The 21,286-nt window shown below is 43.9% G+C and overlaps 1 protein-coding gene and 1 long non-coding RNA gene across 2 annotated transcripts; both read left to right on the forward strand.

The window, feature by feature from the left end:
* The first annotated feature begins 230 nt into the window (after positions 1-230).
* Positions 231-1,865, forward strand: Cavin3 (caveolae associated protein 3). The gene is made up of 2 exons (XM_048427686.3): positions 231-710; positions 1,253-1,865. The coding sequence occupies exons 1-2, from the start codon at positions 327-329 to the stop codon at positions 1,649-1,651; spliced, it is 783 nt and encodes a 260-aa protein (XP_048283643.3). The 5' UTR covers positions 231-326; the 3' UTR covers positions 1,652-1,865.
* Positions 1,866-14,118: 12,253 nt separating this feature from the next.
* LOC146893400 (uncharacterized) lies at positions 14,119-16,191 on the forward strand. The gene is made up of 2 exons (XR_015003010.2): positions 14,119-14,292; positions 14,595-16,191. It is a non-coding gene; the product is annotated as an uncharacterized LOC146893400 (long non-coding RNA).
* The last annotated feature ends 5,095 nt before the right edge of the window (positions 16,192-21,286 follow it).

Below are 21,286 nucleotides of genomic sequence, written 5' to 3' on the forward strand. Positions count from 1 at the left end.
CTTTGCTGTGGGAGAGCATAGGCCTGAAAGAGGCCCCCCACGGAAATGGACGAATGTAGAGCTTGAGCTAATGGGGGGGGGGGGAAGGGTTTGCGGGGTACCTCTGGACCAGCCTGCCTCCCCGCAGATCCCGGGACGGAGTCCTCAAAAGAGCCCCCTTCGGACATCCCGCCCCCTGCTCGGCCTCCTCCTTCTCCCACCGCGGGAGATTCCCAACTCCGCCCGGCTGAGTCACGGCCTGAACTGGGGAGGAGGCGGGGAAAGGCGGCCCTAGCCCAGATCGCAGCCATCGGCCGCTGGGAGAGCAGGCAGGGTTGTCCGAGATCATGGGGGAGAGCGCGCTGGAGTCTGGGCCTGTGCCCGGGGCGCCTGCCGGGGGTCCCGTGCACGCCGTCACCGTGGTGACCTTGCTGGAGAAGCTGGCCACCATGCTGGAGGCGCTGCGGGAGCGGCAGGGTGGCCTGGCCGAGAGGCAAGGCGGCCTGGCGGGCTCGGTGCGCCGCATTCAGAGCGGCCTGGGCTCATTGAGTCGCAGCCACGACACCACCAGCAACACACTGGCGCAGCTGCTGGCCAAGGCTGAGCGCGTGGGCTCTCATGCCGACGCAGCCCAGGAGCGGGCGCTGCGCCGTGCTGCTCAGGTGCAGCGGCTGGAGGCCAACCACGGGCTGCTGGTGGCGCGCGGGAAGCTGCACGTCCTGCTCTTCAAGGTCAGTGACCTTAGGCACCCCCTCATCCTGCCTCTAGACCACCACCTAGAGGGACTCCCGCCTTCCACCGGTTCACCACCTCCTGACCCTACGTGCCCGCCCTCAGTTGTGGAACAAACTCTCAGAGCCGTATCCACTTCTGACTTCCCGCATCGTGGCCTTATCCCTTTCTTACTCACAGCCTTGCTAATCCAAGCCCTCCTCGCTATAACTCAGACCAGTCTGAAGATTTGGTCAGTCCCAACCACATGAAAATAACGGCTGTGATGTTTCTATACCTCCTCCAAGGGCCCATAGAGCTGTTACCTTCTTCCATACCTTACAGCTTTCATCTACTTTGCAAACTTGTGCAACCCACTTTCCCCCTTCCTGCTCATTCCTCTGCTCCTGGCCCCATCTTTCCCACTCCTCTCATCTGTCCAATTCTTGGTGCCAAGGCAAAGGGTGGAGTAGCTTCCTTTGGTGTAACCGCGGGGAGTGAGTTTCAGGCTGGTGCTGGCTAAGTGCCTGCCAGAATCAAAAAGCTGTGTCGTCACATTCAGGACGAGACTGAAATTCCAGCCCGCGCCTTCCAGAAAGCACCAGAACTCTTGGGCCCCGAGGACCAGTCGGTGCCGGGCCCAGATCAGCCAGAGGATCAAGTTGGAGAGAGTTCCGACGAGGAGCCAGTGGAGTCCAGGGCTCAGCGACTGCGACGCACCGGCTTGGAGAAGGTCCAGAGCCTAAGAAGGGCCCTATCCAGTCGTAAAGCACAACCCACACCAGTCAAGCCGCCACGCCTAGGGCCTGTCCGGAGTTCCGAAGGCCCACCAGATGGCCAGCCTGTAGCTCTACCAGCCGCACCGGAGGAGTCCTCACCAGAGTCTGCCCTGGAGCCAGAACCTCCTCAGGCTAAGGAAGATCCTGAAAGGCCTGTGCTTCAAATAGAGAGTGCAGCCTGATCGCTGGAGCTGCCTGCCCCATTCGGGGTTTAGGCCTTGTCCCAAAATAAATCCTTAAGGAGTGCAGCACTTACACCCAAATAAGGAGAAAATCCTGCATCCACTGCCCAGTTCCGACCCTCCCTTCCTGGCCTTCCAGTCTGGTACCCTGTGGCCTCTGAAAGAGGAGCTTTCAACCTAATTTAGTCACCGCAATAAAAGTAATTTCATCTAACCCGGAGTCCATGCGAAAGGGCGAGGATGGGCTGGGGTGGGGAGGGCAGTGGGAGGAGTAAGCGCGGTGGAGCCTGGACTGGTGGAGAGGCAAATGCTTCTCACTTTTCCCTGAATCTCCTCCATTGGCTCGGAGACATACCCTGCTGGCCACTTACTGCTTAAACACTTTCCTTGTGGGGACACACATCTAAGTGCAGTTTGGGGTCCTGATGGGGTGGAGGGTGCTGTGCTGTTCTTTGATGAAAATGCCCGGTTGCTGTTAACTATTTAGCTCTTGCCCCCCTATCAGAGTTGAGTTTCACAGGGTGCATTCGTCAGTCTTGTTTCCACTCTTCCTGCTTCTAGTGTCGGATGCTCACGCTGAGGTCTCTCCTAGAGGCCACACACAAGCCAGACCGTTGGGGTGGGGCGCAGTTGAAAAGCAATCCAAAAGTAGCCCTGGGTCTACTTATGTTCTCCTGCCAAAAATTAAACACACAAACCACTCATTGTTTTCAAAAACAAATGAGTAACCTCATAGGCTGAGTCTAGGCCACTTAGGTTTGAGCATCCTTACAAAGACAGTGTAATGAACTGACCTCATGTGTGAAATGTAATTCCACAGTCTTCATGTCGATGCAAAAAATAAAATAACAGTAGGATATAGATGCTTTTTAGATTTTTGTTAGGGATTGAATCTGACATGTCCCCTGAAAACTCATTGCTGTGAGCTTGGTTGCAAGTTTTTTCCTTCCTACCTTCCATCCATCCGTCTGTCCGTCTGTCTGTCCGTCCTTCCTTCCTTCCTTCCTTCCTTCCTTCCTTCCTTCCTTCCTTCTTTCCTTCCTTTTTTTTGTTGTAGCAGAATGGGTTCTGATCAAATAAATGGATTCAGTCCTTGATGGATCCATAATATGTCACCATTTATTGGGAGACGGTGAAAAGCGGGAGGTAAGTCTTAGTTGGAAAAAGTAGGTCGCTGGGTGTGTGCACAGACAGATGGACACTTTATTGCCTGTCTCTGTTTCCTGGATGCTGTGAAGTGAGCATTCTCATCCAGATATGCCTGCTACCATAATATGCCTCCCTTCAGGCCAAAAGCCGTCCCCCCAACCCCCACTGAAAAAATTTAAAAACAAATCATTTCCGTAGAATAACATGGGGTGTTAATTCTGTACTTGTTTCATAATAGAAGAAATAACTGCAGTGCCAATTCCTCTTTAAAGCTATACATCATGTCAGCTTCCACGGACTTGGAAATATTCTGGAATAGTCAAATGCTCACCACCATTTTGTGGACACTTTCATGCCCAGCACAAGCCCGGTCATAATACCAGCGGCCACGTCAGGGGAGGGTTATCTGCTAACCCTGCTGGGCTGTGTGGAAGGCCTGCTGCTTGATGTAGCCCACGTTTCTCTCTGCTTGGCCAGGTGGGGCAGAAGTACAGTTGCTCATGACATCTTCCTCTGGGGTACAGACTGCAACTGGCCTACATATCTAGCAATGTGCCACGGGGGACACCAGTGCGTGTGTCTGGATCAGATGGCACACACAAATGATGTGCAAGTGATCGAGGGACAGTATGCTCTCCGATGTCATCCATGTGACACAAGTTGCCAGTGACTCTAGAAGTTTCTTTCTCTCATATTAAAAAAGAAAAAAGCAAACACATGCATTTCATCACTCTACGTGTGTGGAGGTTAGAGGTCAACTTTTAGAAGTTGCTGTCTTCTTCCACTGTGGGAACTGAGCTCAGGTTATCAGGCTTATATGACATATGCTCCTACCCACTAGGCCAACCTTGGCACTCTGTCTTCTAATTTAAAACATTTTTAAAGTTTATTTTTCTGTATTTTTGCCTGTATGCGTACATGTGCCCCACATGTATGCCTGAAGCCAATAGAACCCAGAAAAGGGCATGGGATTATCTGGAACAGGAGATACATACAAATGGTTACAAACCACCATGTGGGTGCTGGAACTGAACCCAGGTCCTCTGCAAGAGTCACACATGCCTCTAAGTGCTGAGCCATCTCCCCAGCTCCTGTATTCCTTTGTAACTTTTGATTATGTTCCGTTCTGTACCAACAGTCATTTATTGAATGCCTACTATGTGGCAGGCCCTGCCGGGTATAGTGAGAATCTTTCCCTCTCCTGAGTTTTCTTTATTAATGAATTGCACCATCCTTTGCATAGAAACTTGAGCTTTCTGGTTGGTTAGATGAATCTGTCATTCCCTGCCATTAGGAAACAGTTATCATGGACTCGATCTCAACAGTATGGCTCCCCTTTAAAGCTCTTCTCCGTGGCCCTTTGAGGCCTTCTTTTGCATAGCCAGGGTTAGACTGCCAGTCTGACCACAGCAGACTCCTGACTCATGCCCTCGGTGTCACTCACCCTTTGCCTAAAGTCCTCTGTGAGGTTGCCCCTCTGTCTCTTGCTGTGTGTCCTTGTGATAGCCCCCCCAAATCTGAGCACTGAAATGGTGGCTACCACAAGTGGAGAATTCCGCTCCTGACCCCATGTGGCAGGTCAGTATGGGAGTGCAGGCGCACTAAATGTTTCACACAAAACTTCCCTTCAGGCCATGTGTATCAAGTGCATGGACACATACACATTTGGGCTCGGGATCCAGCCCTAAGGGCTCTCACTGTATGCACATGCAAGTGCTTTATTGCAGAATCTGGGAAGACTGCGATATCCAGAAGACTTCTGCTTCTGAGCATTTGAGGGATACTGAGCCTTTGTTATCTCACTGAGCTATGCACTCTCAGTCTCGTCTCCTGCACAGCTCAGCAAGGCACACCAGTTTCAGGACTAGACCTTGCTCTTCCTTGCTCCCAAAGCAGCACTTGCCCAGGCTCCAATGCTCTAGTTGCTGTGGTTGCTACCTCACCCCTCTCCACAAGACTGACAGCTTTGCGCTGGAGACTTTACTCATGGTTTTGTGCTGCTGATGCTCATTTTGACCACATGGTGTCACTATTGGGGTGCCAGTGTCCTAGTTGGTGCTCCATCCACCCTCCCAACCCCCCCTCCCCCGCCACCCTCTGTCTCATTTTGATTTGATTTTCCAGAGATGAGGCAGTTGGCAGACCAGTTTTGTGATTCTGGAGCACAGGGGTCCATTCAAATGGGAAAACTAGAGGCTCCTACTGCAGGCTCCCAACCATAGTAGTCATACCACTCTGGCTTCACAGCTTCATTGCCTTCAAGAGTCTGCCAGCTCAAAGGGACTGGGATGAGCAGGGTGGACTTTATATATTTTCTATCTCTTGTCTTTTCAAGTCCCTAAGAATCCACCGGATTTCCCCTTTCCAACCCACAAACAAAAGGAATATTTCACACATGCAATATCTAGGTCCTTAACTTCTAGAAAGACTTGGCAAATGTCCCAGAAAAGGTGGCCTATTGCTTTTTATTCCTTAATTGGTCTACAGTAGCAAACAATCGGATCAAGTTAAAACAAAATTAGTTCTGTTTTTTAGTAATCCATTTTGTTACATTATCTTCTCAGTTGTCACAGCTATAATAATTGTTAATATAATTATGAATTCAAGGGCAAGGAGACACAGCACCAGCTGTCTGATAACACAGCATAGACATGGCTACTTTAAGAAGGATCACTAAGTTCCAGAGGTTGATTCCTAGCTTTTTGGGCCAGAAATGGAAATTTATTCATGGATTCAGCATGATTTGCCTAATCTGAAATTGTAAAACTCAAAGAAGATTGATTACCTTGAGTGCTAGATTCATTAATTTCCCTACAAAATCTAGCTGCCGAGTAAGGGGAAGAACCCAGTCAGAGAAAACAGTTTCCATCCTACCACAGAGCCTACAAGGGAAGCCAGGCAGGTCTTAGAGCATGTGAGGATAAGTCAGGTTACTGAACCTGTTTTCTGATGTGACATGTCTCCTACAGCAATAAAAAATGCATTTATTCATGATAGGCAATTTCTCCTCTGGGTAGATACAGGAAATCCTTTGGGTTTTCTTTTGCTGGAAGTGAAAGACTCAAAACCTCAGTCATGAAGACTTGTCAAAGTCAGTGGGTCCACTAAAGTGTCTTGTTCAGTCTTGTCTCTTCTTAGCTGGTCTGCATTTGAAAAAGCCCAAGGGTCCATGAGCTTACTATTTCCCCAGCAACTCTATGTTTAGATATTGTAACTGATGGTGACAGCCAGTTATTTGTCAGCCTGACATAGGTAGAGTCGTTTTGGAAGAGAGAACCTCAATTGAGATTGGCCGATAGGCAAGTTAGTGGGGTCACTTTCTTTGGCTAATGATTGATGTGGGAGGACCTATCCCACCATGGGCAATGTCACCCCTGTAATTAGTCCTGGGTTATTTGATATGATGAGTTGTAAACTGTGCTATATTAAACCCTTTCCTCCCTAGGTTGCTTTTGCTCATGGTATTCATCACAGCACTAGGAAACAAGTGAGAACACTGGCTGGAAACATTTTCTTTACACTGAGATCAAAATCTACCCCAGCGATTTTCATGTGTGGCAGCTGCTTCTTCTTCAGGGATGTTAGAGGAGACTCACCATAACAGCGTCCACAGGGTTGACTCATTTAGGGTTTCCCCAATCTCTTCGTGACCCCAGGCATTATTTGCTCCTGGGATGTGTTCTTCCAAGTCTTCGCTTTTTCTGTGTGAATTATCTTACTTTATGAAATCTGTTTTAAATAGGTAGGTGGCAAGGTGCCATTGAAGTATGGTTTTCATACTGAAAAGACATCTGGGCTTCATGTTGCCAATTTTCTTTGCCACGTCTGTTATGAGAGTTAAAAAAGACTGTTCAATTGGGTCTAGGGAATAGCACAGTGGTAGAGCATTTGCTTAGCCTGCGGTGCTATATTCAAGCCCTAGGACTGGAATAACCTAGCTCTATTTCTGCTTGATGGGAGGCTAAGACAAGATGATCACTGTGAGTTGGAGGACACCAGGATCCAAAAGATCCTGTCTCAAATTGTCTCCCACTTGAAAAGCACGCTGCCTTTATTGGAACTCTCATGAAACTGTTCTTTGTAACAGAAGTTGCTCTATTTGAGAGACAGGATTTCACTATGTACTCCAGGCTGACCTTGAGTTCTCAGTTCTCCTGCTTAGCTCCTGAGTGCCGCCATGCTCACCTTGTAATACATTTTGAAGTTAAGCGTTCTGTCCCAGCAGGGGCGGCAGTTATAGGTGAAGCCTCTGCGGCCTCCAATAGTCTTCATATCAGCCCGATTTCCTCTTTGAGTTCCTGACTCTTGTTGCATCACTTCTTTGTAGGGAGTAGGGGAAGCCTTAAGTGAGAGGAAGTCCTGAGTGAATGTGTGTTTTGAAACATGGGCACAGCCTCGTCGAGGACTCCAAGGCCCAACTGACAAAGCGGTTACCCATATGGGCCTGGCTCAAGAGGAACAGCAAAGCTTTCGTCGGGAATATGAAGGGAGTCCAAGTGTTTATGGATGATGATCAGTGTGTGTGTAACTGCAGCTTCCCACCCCAGGATGCTTACTGCCTGAGACTGCTCACCCACAGAGACCTCCTCCATAGTCTAGCCAACCCTCCCTCTGCGGAACCTAACAATCACAATAGGGGTCTAGGTTGGGAGGTATCAGTTAGAGAACCCCACTAGATCCCAGTTTCACTATACATGTGCCTGTGTGTCTGTCTTTTTTTTTATTCCCATGTCTGTGTGTCTGTCCCTTCTTCATTCCCTGTCCCTAGTCAGGGTTCTTGGTCTAAAGCCATGTGAGTCTTGACACTTCTTTTTAATTACATAATTGTCTCGAGCAAGTCAGAAATTATGATCATGGGAGTCCCACTGACATGACAAATTCACCCAGTACAGAAGCTCATTTTCCAAGCCTTGAGTGTCGTAACCAAGAGGTGACTTCACTCACGCCACTGACCAGAGCCCCACATCCAATGAGTCACAGAAGCCTGCAGATTTTTTTTCAATGATCTCTTGTGACATTTCATCTTATAAATAAATCTAATACATGTGGGGCCACTATAGGACTTGAGAAGAAAACTTACATAGGAAAGCCAAGGAACAGGGACAGGCTAGTACAACGGAGCTAATCATGCTATTTGCAGTGAAGATCTGCTGTGAGCTGAGTGAGTGGACACAGAAATGTTGACCAAGTTTTCTGTCCCACCAGGTTCCACATCCGTTTAGTCCCAAATAAACACTTAGAGGTCTACATTAATTATAAACTGATTGGCTCATTAGCTCAGGCTTCTTATTAACTCTTATAACTTATATTAGTCCATAATACTTGTCTGTGTTAGCCACGTGGCTTGGTATCTTTTTTGGCAAGGCAGTCACATCTTGCTTCCTCTGTGTCTGAATGACAACTGTAGACTGACTCTTTCCTCTTCTCAGAATTCTGTTCTGGCTGCCCTGCCTCTACTTCCTGCCTGGTTGCCCCATCTATACTTCCTGCCTGGCTACCCATCTATGCTTCCTGCCTGGCTACTGGCCAACCAGCGTTTTATTAAAATATAAGTGACGGATAAAAGACCATTGTCCCATCAGAACCTGGTCAGGCACACGTACATGGTGAGTTCCTTGTTTTGTTATGATTGCTTGCTATGTTATGATTGCTTGTTATGAGTTAAATTTACTCATGCAGGAAACTGGCTCACTATGAACATTTTCATCCACGGGCACCAAACAATATGCCTTTTGTTTAACTTCAATTTTCTGTTTTGCTGCTTTTCTATTGGGGATGGAAAACAGGTCTTACAAACTCTAGGGAAGCATTTTACCACTGAATTGTATATCCTTTTCATTTTAAAACACAGTCTCAGTCTCAGGGATTGGAGAGATGGTTCAGTGGTTAGGAACTTGTGTTGCTTTTGCAGAGAACCTGGGTTCAATTGACAGGACCCACATGATGGTTTACAACCATCTCTAACTCCAGTTACAGGGGATTCAATGCCTTCTTTTGAGCTTTTTTGGTGCCAACCACATATGTGAACATATACATACATGTAGGGAAAATACTCACAAAACAAAACCAAAAACACAGTCTTACTAAGTTGCTCAGGCTGGCCTTGAATTTGTGATCCTCCTGGCTCAGTCTCCTGAATACTTGAAATCATAGCCATGAGCTCCTAAGTCTGGCTCCTGATTTAGTGTTTTTTTTTTATGTTTGTCCTGTAACTGAAAATGTTCTACTAGATGCAGCCCTGGTGACAATAGAACTCACAGTGCAGGGTAGGGGGCTCCTTCACTTACCCCTGAATCCCTAGCACAGTACTTGGACTTGGGTGGCACCAGGCTGTCAGAATGTCTCCTGGGCAGCCCTGGCAGTGTGAGGATGAACAGGAACTTGGCCGTAGGAGCCCACTCTGTTCAGTGCAGCTTTTGTTCACTCTGCTGGTCTCTCCCTGGGACGACTAAATCTTATAGGCATGTGAGCTCTGTGTAGGGAGTCCTCAACCACTTTCTGGGCCCATGAAAATATTTGCTAATTCACTTACTTTTGAGTCAAAAATCCAACTGTATAGCTTTGATTAGTCTAGAATTTGCTGAGGAGACCAGACTGACCTGGAACTCATAAAGATCTGCCTGCCTGTATCTTGTTTCTTATGTGCTAAGATTAAAGGTTTGTACTACCGTGCCTGGAGAATACTTTATTTTATTTTATTTTTAAGTCAGAAGAAAGCAATGAATACTTTCTTCAAGGATGACACTGTAACTAACACTATTGGTACATACTAACACTATTGTAAAAATATAGTTAAATTGTTTTTCATGGGCTGGTGAGAGGGCTTAATGCAGTGGTTCTCAACATGTGGGTTGTGACCCCTTTGAGAGTCCAGCAACCCTTTCACAGGGGTCACCTAAAACCACTGAAAAGCACAGATATTTTCATTACAATTCATAACAGTAGCAAAATTACAGTTATAAAGTAGCAATGAAAATAATTCTATGGTTGGGGTCACTACAGCATGAGGAACTGTATTAAAGGGTCACAGCATTAGGATGGTTGAGAACCACAGGCTTAGTGGGTAGAGACACTTGAGCAGGCATAGATACTTGACTTCAGCCCGATATCCCACATGGTGGCAGGAGAGAAGTGGCAGCTAAGAATGGCTTCTGATTATCACATGCAGGGCAGTGTGCACACACACAGGGGGCTGCAGGGGTGGTGGGGTGGAGGGGAAGCAAACAAAACAAACACAAATAGAGTGGAGTTTAGCGAAGACAAAGTGACCATGATTCGTGGAAATTAAATCTAGCCCGTCTTCCTCTGCTTCCCTTTGCCTTCCTCCTCCCAAAAGTTCTCTGGTATTCCTTTCCTTTTCTTTTACAAATAACCACAAGTAGGCTTTTATTTTATAGACATGCTTTTACGGGATGATGTATTCATTGTAGGCAATGTTGTTGTAGACTCTCTTAGTGCCAAAACATCTCCCAAGGGGTTCTAGAAAGTCATTTCAGAATTGCTCTTGAGAAAGAGAGAGAGAGAGAGAGAGAGAGAGAGAGAGAGAGAGAGAGAGAGACTCATAGTCTACTGCAGATTTTTGAAGTTAACAGTTGTCTTTGATGAAATTCAGACATATGGTAGCACTTTAAGTTATTCTTGTTGTGATGGTTCCTCAAGCACATTTGGTAGTACCAGTGCAGCTTCTAAAGCCTTTGAACATGATCCTGCTGGCAATGGCACTGAAGGCTGGCCCATGGCACTGAAGGCTGGACCATGCTAAAGCAATGAGCTCTATCAACCAGGACAGAACTGCATGCCTATGGGCAGGTGGGACCAAGTAAGACAGCAGGAAGTGGGTAGGACCTGAAAACAGCCATGTGATATATCTCTATGCTTTTGAACACTGTATAATGTTCAGTTCATTTTGCTAAAAGATAAATATATATTAAAGACAGGATCTTGCTAGATTGCTCTGGCTGTCCTGGAACTCACTATGTGGACCAGGTTGGCCTTGAATTCACAGAGATCCACCTGCTTCTGTCTCCTGAGGGCTGGGGTTAGAGGTATGTACCATCATCACCTTAGCTATTTTTATTTTTAATTTTGTGTGTCTGTGTGTGTGGGTGAGCTATGTCCATATGTATGTAGCTGCCTGCTGATGTCAGGCATTGAATTCCTGGAACTAGACTTACAGGTGTCTATGAGCCTTCATTTCTGGTGCTGGGAACTGAACTTAGGTCCTCTGCAGGAACAGTATGCCCTCTTCACAGCAGAGCCATCTCTCTGCCTCCAAATTAGTTTAAATTTGTCTGTCTCTTCAAACATTTATCTCCTCTTTATGATGAATGGCAGGTCAGTAAAACAAAATGTCGATTTATCCAAACACATTATAAGCACATACCTTTTGGGTTTTACGTGGAACTAATCAAAGCTCTAATAAGACAAACTTTCCCTTTACGAGCAAATACTGAGCAGAGTATAATAAATATGTAACTTTTCTCCACCACACACAGTTTAGGAAACTTAAAATAGGTTTTATATACATGACTTGCAGACAGTGTCAGCACCATCTGACCAGAGCACAGTTCTGAGAATATGACCCACCTGGAAGAACACCAGAGTTGCTCATAGAGCCTTCCTACACAGTCAGTCAGGTAGCAGGAGACACGTGCAGACAGCATTGTCTAAAACCCTCATCTCTGGCAGTTCTGGGGAGGAAAGGAAAAACACAGACTTATCCTTTGGCTTACACTCGAAACTGCTTACTTTGGTTGTATGCACACATGTGTGTATGCACACAGGAAGACAGAGAGTAGTAAAAGATTCTGATATTGACATCATTCTTTAATCATCAAACTATTGACATCAAAAGTTTCTTGGAAGACTTTTAAACCTATTTGAACATATACATATGTGCCACATAGTTTTGTGTGAATATTCACACACATATATCCCAGTGTTATATTTCATAAATTCCCTCAAACCATTTAAGAATGTTTTATAGATTGCTAGACTATTAAATTATAATAATACAAAATCATAAGAACAAAACCACATTTCTGAAATTTTAAGTGAACAAGTTGTATGGTACAGTATCTTCAGGTCCAATTCACTTAAACTTCATTGCTCCAAATATTAAGCCAGATGGCTCAACTAAAATTTTTATTTTTACTATTTTTTCATGTGTGTGTCTGTTTTGGCCACATGTATGGCTTTGCTCCATAAGTTTGTTTGGAGTTACAGACAGTTGTGAGCCACCATGTGGGTGCAAGTTTTCTGGAAGAACAGCCAGTGCTCTTAACTGCTCAGCCACCTCTCCAGTCTCCCGTTTTAAGTTCTTAAAATAAAAATGAAATTTGGAGAAATGGAAGGGATTTTTCTTATTTCAGCTACAAAAGAATAGCAATTAACTATTTATATGGTTTAAGATAGGCCTGTTCTTAGCTGGAGGTGATATACATCTATAGTCCTAGTATTCAGGAAGCTGAGGTAAGAGAATTGTGAACTTGAAGCCAATTTGGTTATATTGTGAAATAGACTCTGATGTGGGAGTTCCCTCTGTGTGCTGTGGTTACCAATAATGAATAAAGAAACTGCCTTGGCTTGTTGATAGGACAGAACTTAGGTAGGCGTAGAGGACAGGACTGAATTCTGGAAGAAAGAAGGGCGGGAGAGACACTGGGAATTTTACTCGCTAAGCCACTGCCATGTGGCGATACACAGATTAATAGAAATGGGTTAAATTAAGATGTAAGAGTTAGATAATAAGAAGCTAGAGCTAATGGGCCAAGCAGTAATTTAATTAACATACTTTTGTGTGATTATTTTGGTTCTGAGTGGCCTGGATGAATAAACGCCCCTCCTCCAAGAAATTGGCACCCATGTGGCCAACTAAATCTACATAAAACCCGAGAGGGCTTGAAAAGGAATTCTAGGAAAAAAATACAGCGTTTAACACAGTTTCTTGCTGTTTGTGGTGGCTTGCTGCAGCTCCTTTAAGAGAGATTTTCCTGATTCAGCCATAGCAAGAAAAAAAGCCATAGCCATTTTAAAACGCCTGCTTTCTGGACTGTGCTGCTAGCGCAATCTCTGACTCTTTTGGGAGACGGAGCATTAAAGTGGGGTTTGTGAGCAGACTGCTGCAGCTTGCTTGATGATGACATGGACTGGCTATGTGCCTGGAAATGGGGCCATGTGCATGCCTCAGAGGCGCAAGCAACTCCTCCATGCTAGACTGGGCAGGGTAAGCAGGCAGTACAAGTACCATATGTAGCCTAGTAATGTTGCAACTTAGACTTTTAAGCACTTAGCATTTTAAGAAGCGCTTCTGATCAGAATATAATTACAAATATGCAATAAAGACAAATCTAGAGGAGTCATAGTGTTGGATAAATGTACGTAGACTTGGAAGAGAGAAGAAAAAGAGTATAGAGATTTATAAAGAATATATAAAGTTAATGCTTAAGAAGGGTAAAGTCTTTGAAAAGACAGAGTACAGATAGTCATAGATTAAAAGGAGTAAAGAAAAATAAGCACATAAAAATGGAAAAATTAAGGAGGTTGAGCATGTCCTTAAGTGTCTTCTGGCCATTCGAAGTTCGTCTGTTGTGAATTCTCTGTTCAGTTCAGCACCCCATTTTTTAATTGGGTTAATTAGAGTTTTAGTGTCTAGTTTCTTGAGTTCTTTGTATATTTTGGAAATCAGACCTTTGTCTGATGAGGGGTTGGTGAAGATCTTTTCCCAGTCCGAAGGTAGCCTTTTTGTCTTACTGACAGTGTCCTTTGCTTTACAGAAGCTTCTCAGTTTCAGTAGGTCCCATTTATTCATTGTTTCTCTTATTGTCTGTGCTACTGGGGTTCTACTTAGGAAGTGGTCTCCTGTGCCTATATCTTGTAGACTACTTCCCACTTTCTCTTCTATCAGGTTCAAAGTGGACAGATTAATGTTGATGTCTTTAATCCATTTGGACTTGAGTTTTGAGCATGGTGATAGATATGGATCTACTTTCATTCTTCTACAGGTTGACATCCAGTTATGCCAGCACCATTTGTTAAAGATGCTTTCCTTCTTCCATTGTATACCTTTAGCTTCCTTGTCGAAAATTAGGTGTTCATAGGTTTGTGGGTTAATATCCGGGTCTTCTATTTGATTCCATAGGTCGACTTCTCTGTTGTTATGCCAATATCAAGCTGTTTTCAATACTGTTGCTCTGTAATAGAGTTTGAAGTCAGGGATGGTAATGCCTCCAGAAGTTCCTTTATTGTATAAGATTGTTTTGGCTATCCTGGGTTTTTTGTTTTTCCATATAAACTTGATTATTTTTCTCTCAAGGTCTGTGAAGATGAAGACTGAGAAGACATTGACAATGGCACTGGGTCTTGTTTTGTCTGCATGGACTGGCTTTTTGGGATCCTGGCCTGTTTGGATGCTCACCTTCCTGGACCTGGAGGGAGGGGGAAGGAACTTGGATTTCCCACAGGGCAGGAAACCCTGACTGCTCTTGGGAATGGTGAGGGAGGAGGAGAGGGAGTAGGGGGAGTGGGGGGAGCGGGAGGGTATTGGGAGGAGGGGAGGAAGTGGAAAGAGTGTTTTCGGATACTTGAATAAACAAGTCTAACGGAAAAAAAATGGAAAAATTACAGAGTCTGGATTATTTATATTATTGTGTTTTCTTTGAATTTTTGACTGTGAAGGAGCTAAGTACAGAGAAGCATTTCTTTGTATGGGCTACTAAGCTAAACCAGCATGAATATTATAAAGGAATTATGACTTCCAAATTTGGGTCTAAGGATATGCTTCTTGTTTTCACAGAAGATGAGAATCTGTGGATTGCTTCCAGACCAACATGGTTTGATGGAACAAGACCCCCTGGGAGGTTGCTGTGAATACTACCAAAAAGAAAATACTTCACCCAATAAATAGCAGGAAGTAGTTTGGAGATAAATAACAATGCCCATATTCCCATATTGTTTATAAATGTTCTTTTACATTTAAAGGGGGATATCTTGGTTTGTTGATGCAAATTTAAGGTCAGTTTTATTATACTGTATCTATATCTATATCTATATATATCTTCTCTGATCTTGATTGGGGTATTTTGATTGTGTGGCTCATTTGAAAATGTAAAGTATAATTAAGAAATATAACTTAATAGATAGTCATATATAATAGTCAAGATTGTAGTCATGTTCAGTTAGTTAGGTATTTTTCAAATCTTTCAGAGACATTCAGAATATGACATTTAAAATGATTTAAAAATTTAGGACTTTTCATGACAGTGAGACATGTCTGCTTCTGGTAGCACCAGTTGCTTCAAGAGGAAGATGGACATCAAAGAGGCTCCTTATGGAGTTTGCTAGCCATTGGAGCAAAGAAACTGCTCTTGCCTGGAATGCTTAACAGGACATGCAGGACCCACAGAGAAATGAATGCTGAACTTGCCTAAAGGTGAGATGATCCTTCAGGATTCCTGCTTCATAAAAGAGTCTACAGGACATTCTGTAGGATACACAAGAAAGTGACTGGCAAACTGCCAATATAGGTAGAACTGTCTTTGAAATTTACTGCTTCATGGAAAAGTCTGCTGAATACTATGGCCTGTAGGCTGAAGATGGATGCCCCAATGGTACAGAAGAACTTTGGGTAACTGTCAGGCAGTGAGATATCTCTGTCAATTCTAGAGTTTTGGAAGTTGCTTCCAATGTACTTCCTGTTTATTTAGGTAATATTATATTCTTCTGGAGTCTTTAATGAAGCTGAAGAATTATAGTTATAGTTTTCCTTAGTCATGATAAAAATATAGTAGATATAAATATTGTAACTGTAATTCTTGCTTGATACCTGTTTTGTTATATGTAATTTTACTCTGTTAAAGCCTTCTTTTTTGTTTCAACAGAAAAGGGGAGGATATGAGAGTCCCCTCTGTGTGCTGTGATTACCATTAATGAATAAAGAAACTGCTTTGGCCTGCTGATAGGTCAGAACTTAGATAGGCAGGGAAGACAGGACTGAATGCTGGGAGAAAGAAGGGCGGGGAGAGACACCATGGAGCTGCCAGAGACAGATGCTGGGAATTTTATCTGGTAAGCCACTGCCATGTGGCGATACACAGATTAATAGAAATGGGTTAAATTAGGCTGTAAGAGCTAGCCAAAAAAAAGTAGAGCCAATGGGCCAAGCAGTGATTTAATTAATACACTTTTGTGTGATTATTTTGGTTCTGCGTGGCCGGGACAAACACCTCCCCTCCTCTAACAATACTCTATTCCCTCAAAAGCCTTTCTATGGTTCCCAACCTTTTATTTTTTAATATCTAACATTAATATGATGGAGAGAAAATGTGTGACCATCTTTAAATATTAAAGTCCACAGTTTATTTCAACAATAAACACACACATTTTAAAACTTATGTGTATATGTGGTTGTGTATATGCTCTGTGCATGTGTGGAAGTTAGAGAGCAACTTTATGGGATTGATTCCCTCCTTCTACCTTCTTAATGTGGGCTCTGAGGATGGAGCTCAGGTAATCAAGCTTGCTCAGCAAGCACTGTTACCTGTGATCCATGTTGACTTCTACATACATTTTTTTTTAAATTTAAGGTGCTGGAGATTGAGCTCAGGAGCTCACACACTGGATTATCTTGCTAGGTACTTCTCGACCATTGAGCTGCACTTCTGATTCTCCTCTCCTCTCCTCTCCTCTCCTCTCCTCTCCTCTCCTCTCCTCTCCTCTCCTCTCCTCTCTTTTTTCCCCCTCCCTCCCTTCCTTCCTGTTCCTCCCTCCCTCCCCCCCTCTTTCTTTCTTTGAGATAGGCTTTTTCTATGTAGCCCTGGTTGGTTTGATACTCATACTGTGGCTCAGGCTGGTCTGTAGGTTGTGGTTCTTCTGTCTCAATCTCCCACATAGTGCAATTACAGGCACACACCACCATCCATGTCTGACTTCCATTTTAATTTTAATCATCTCATAAGGGAACACATAAATTGATGAATGTGTGTTGTGGGAGTAACTTCCGCTGCCTCAACCAATAGTCGCTGAAATACGAGCCCACAGTGCAGCGGGGAGCGACTTCCGCTCCGTCAGCCAATAGCTGCTGAAATACCAGCCCACTGGGGCGTGGTATATTTCTCTTTTAAAAAGAGAAGCATATCCGGAATAGGCCCTCTTGGTTCCGGCTCTTGGTTCCGGTGCTTGCTCCTGGCTCCTGCTCCCGGCTCCTGCGACTAGGCTCCCTTCCTGATGGTTTATGGTGTATGTAAGTTTTACCCCCCAAAATAAATAACCCCTTAAAACATAACTGGTGTGGGATTGATTCGCCGATAATTGACGCCCAATGTTTGGTTTAAGAACTGCCCCACCCCCCCCACCCCCAGCTCGGCCTCCCAGGATACACAGGTCCGGACAGTCTCTGCCGGCTTACTTTGCCCTGTTTGGCACGGATTTTTAAATTTCTCCTTGCAACGTGAGTCAAAGAGCTCACAGCGCAAGCTCCCTTTGAAGTTCCAGCAAGCTGTTTGAAACCCCTGCCATCCGCCATAACTGATTAGGAGTGCTGCAAGCAGCTTGACCCTTAATCCCAGCACAGGGACACGGGGCCCAAAGCACTAGGCCTCTTTAGCAACAGCGCAGTGGCTGTGTCACGAGCCTCTGCATCGGGTTGAACAGAGCAGCAGGGCCTTGTTTATTGGCCACTAGAAGCTCTCTGACCTTTTGTGATCTGTGGATTTAACCTCTGGATTTGAGTGTATATATTCTAGAGTTTACTTCCTCAATCAACACCACTGCCACGTGGATTCAGGTGCGCCCCACCTCCTACTGGCAGGCAACGGTCATTACAGGTAAGATTTTTCTTTTCGGTTGAAAATAAATACATACATACATACATACAAGTACAATTTCTTTTGATTGAAAATGTCGGAAAATATTACTATCCAAAAGTTCAATGGTTTTTTCAGTTGCGCTATGGAGGATATTCTGAAGGATGTCTCAGATATTTCTCTTACTTTGTTATTCCTGGGATCTGTTGCTTTTCTGGTGTTTGGCTATTTTATAAGAAAGATACAGTCCTTACAGACTGAATCTACAATGCTGAGGGCAGAGATTAAAACCTTAAGAACAATTCAGACTGATACCAACCTCCTCAAAAAAGAGTTTGGAGATTTCAAGGAGGAAACTAGATCAGAATTTGGAGTTTTCAAGGAGGAAACTAGATCAGAGTTTGGAGTTTTCAAGCAGGAGACTAGATCAGAGTTTGGAGTTTTCAAGCAGGAGACTAGATCAGAGTTTGGAGTTCTCAAGGAGGAGACTAGATCTTTGTTTGATATGACTCGGTCGACTGACCAAAATATCAAGAAGGTACAGTCTGATATTGCTTCTTTAGAAGGGAGCGTCACTGCTCTGGAGGAGGGGACAACCAAAATGACTCATAACCTCCAGTCCATGACTGTAAGTGCTGAAACATTAGCTGAGAGGATTATAACCATTGAATGTGAAAATCGGACTTTATCAAAAGGGTATGATAGATTAATTGACAGGATTTCCATACAAGAAGGCACAGTACATGCCATGAGGATTATGTCCAAGGAGGAAATAGTGTCTCTGACGGACAAGCTCCATGCCTTAGAATCGTTAATGAAGGCTTTGGAGCATAATACTGGACAGGAGATTCAGGACTTACAGAAGGCAATGGTGAGCAGATTTAATAAGATTGAGGAAATCATAGACTCTGATGAACAGGAGCAAAAGGTAGAAAGGCAACCTTTACCTCAAAAAACTCTCAGTCTACATAGAGTTATACCTGCCTTTCCAGTAATAACATCAGAAAAGATAACTGGCTCCAAAACCCCTAAGGTCATTAAAGAACATACATGGGAGCCTATACGTATGAATGATCTGAAAGAATTTAAACAAGCAATTGTGAATTATGGACTACATTCTTCCTTTGTTAGGGAGATGTTAAAATCCTGGGCTCTGAGCAACAGGGCCACCCCTAAAGATTAGAACCAGCTCACATCAGCTGTCCTTGAGAACGGACCTTTATGGCATTTCAAATACCTTTTCAAACAAGAGGCCAGACTTTTACAACAACAAGAATCAGCGAAAGGAACTGAGGTTTCTCTAGATCAAATTCTAGGGGAAGGACCTTACTCTGATCCTCAGGAACAAGCTCTTTATGATGAAAACATTTTATCCATATGTGCTACAGCAGCTCTAAGGGCCTGGGACAGGGTTCAAGACTCAGGTCAGAGAGTAGAATCATATGTCAGGGTCAAACAGGGTCAGAGAGAACCCTTTAGTGACTTTTTGCAATGACTAACTAAGGCTGTACAAATAGGGATACCTGATCCAGAAGCAAGAAATATAGTAATTGAGTCTTTGGCTTATAAGAATGCCAATGTAGAATGCAAAAGGATCCTGGGGCCTTTAAAGCTCAGATCAGCGCCTTTGGACGAATGGGTTTTACATACAATGAATGTTGATACATTTGATTATGGCAATGAAACATGGGTACAAGAAGCAATTTCCAAAGGTAAAAGGAGACATCAGATTACAAAATGCTTTCATTGTGGCAAAATGGGACACATGAAAAGGGACTGCAGACAATGGAATTCCAGGAATAATGCCTCTTCTAGGAATAACAGGAATAGGAGGACTCAGCCTTCAGGTTTATGTAGGAGATGTGGAAAGGGCAGGCATTGGACGAATGAGTGTAGGTCAACAAGAGATAAACAGGGCAACCTGTTGCCATCGGGAAACTCAATAGGGGGCCTCTCGAAGGCCCCCATGGCAAATGTGGTCCAGTCATTTCCGATCACTGCAGAGAACATGCCTCTTCAGGGAAATTAGAATGCCCCATGCCTGCTGTTAAAAGCAATAACGGCCTGAAGGATGAGTTAAATGTGGTGAATGAATCAAGAAATCTAAGAGGACAGAGTAAACGAATATTCTGGCAGACTTCTATAAATGAACAAAGACCACAGCTAAGAGTGTGTGTAAATGGCAAACTTATTACTGGCTTACTGGACACAGGTGCGGATGTAAGTATCATTACACCAGAGTCTTGGCATCTGCATTGGCCTCTTCAGGAGGTAGATATTCAGTTCTTAGGAATTGGAACCCTATCTCGAGTAAGACAAAGCATGAGATGGGTCAATTGTATAGGTCCAGACGGACAAATAGGAAAACTAAGGCCATATGTAGCAAATATTGCAGTGAATTTATGGGGCCGTGACCTATTGCAGCAATGGAACACCCAAATTAATATTCCTGCTGCTTCCAGAGCCTATATTTCTGAGGACAATATTACAAGATATTACAGATGGCGGAAACCAGCCATTAGAGCTATACAAGAACACAACACAATTGATGGCTCTTCAGAGGTACCAACAGCCATGCCTCTACAATGGTTGACTGAGAAACCAATATGGACTAAACAGTGGCCTTTAGCTGAGGAAAAGTTACAGGCTTTAGAACAGTTGGTACAAGAGCAATTAGATGCTGGACATATAGAAGAATCTACCAGCCCTTGGAACTCTCCTGTGTTTGTTGTTAAGAAAAAATCTGGTAAATGGAGAATGGTGACAGATCTTAGAGCTATCAACAAGGTTATTCAACCTATGGGCCCTCTGCAATCTGGAATTCCTCTTCCCTCCCTGTTACCAAAGGGATGGCCTCTTATAGTTATTGATCTGAAAGATTGTTTCTTCACTATACCATTACAAGAAAAAGATAGAGAAAAGTTTGCCTTCACAGTGCCTACCTATAATAACTCTCAGCCTGCAAGGAGGTACCAGTGGACCGTCTTCCCACAGGGAATGTTGAACTCTCCCACCCTGTGCCAATATTTTGTAAGCCAACCATTGAAAATTATACGCAAACAATTTCCTAAGTCCATAATATATCACTATATGGATGATATCCTGATATCTGATCAAAACAAAGATACCTTAGAAAGGCTGTTTGAAGAAGTAAAACTAGTATTACCTAAATGGGGATTGCAAATTGCTCCTGAAAAAATTCAGAGAGGAGATTCTGTTAATTATTTAGGTTATAAAATAGGCTTACAAAGAATTAAGACTCAAAAGGCACAAGTCAGGAGAGACCGGTTACGAACTCTTAATGACTTTCAAAGATTATTGGGAGACATTTCCAGTCTACGACCAGCTGTTGGGATAACACCTGATCTAATAATTCATTTAAACAAAACCTTAGATGGTGACAAAGATTTGAATAGTCCCAGAGAGTTAACAGCTGAAGCAGAAAAGGAACTGATGATGGTTGAGGAAAAATTACAGGAGGCACATGTAGATAGGGTGGATCCAAATCTTAGTTGCATTCTAGTTATATTACCTTCCAGAATTTCTCCTACAGGAATTTTAATGCAGAGGGAAGATACTATTTTAGAATGGATCTTCTTACCACACAAACCAAGTAAAAAATTAAAAACTTATGTGGAAAAAGTCTCTGAATTGATTATAAAAGGAAAATTGAGACTTCGTCAAT

The sequence above is a fragment of the Myodes glareolus genome, chromosome 7 (genome assembly GCF_982192425.1).
Source record: "Myodes glareolus chromosome 7, mMyoGla1.1, whole genome shotgun sequence".
In the NCBI taxonomy this organism is placed as follows: domain Eukaryota; kingdom Metazoa; phylum Chordata; class Mammalia; order Rodentia; family Cricetidae; genus Myodes; species Myodes glareolus.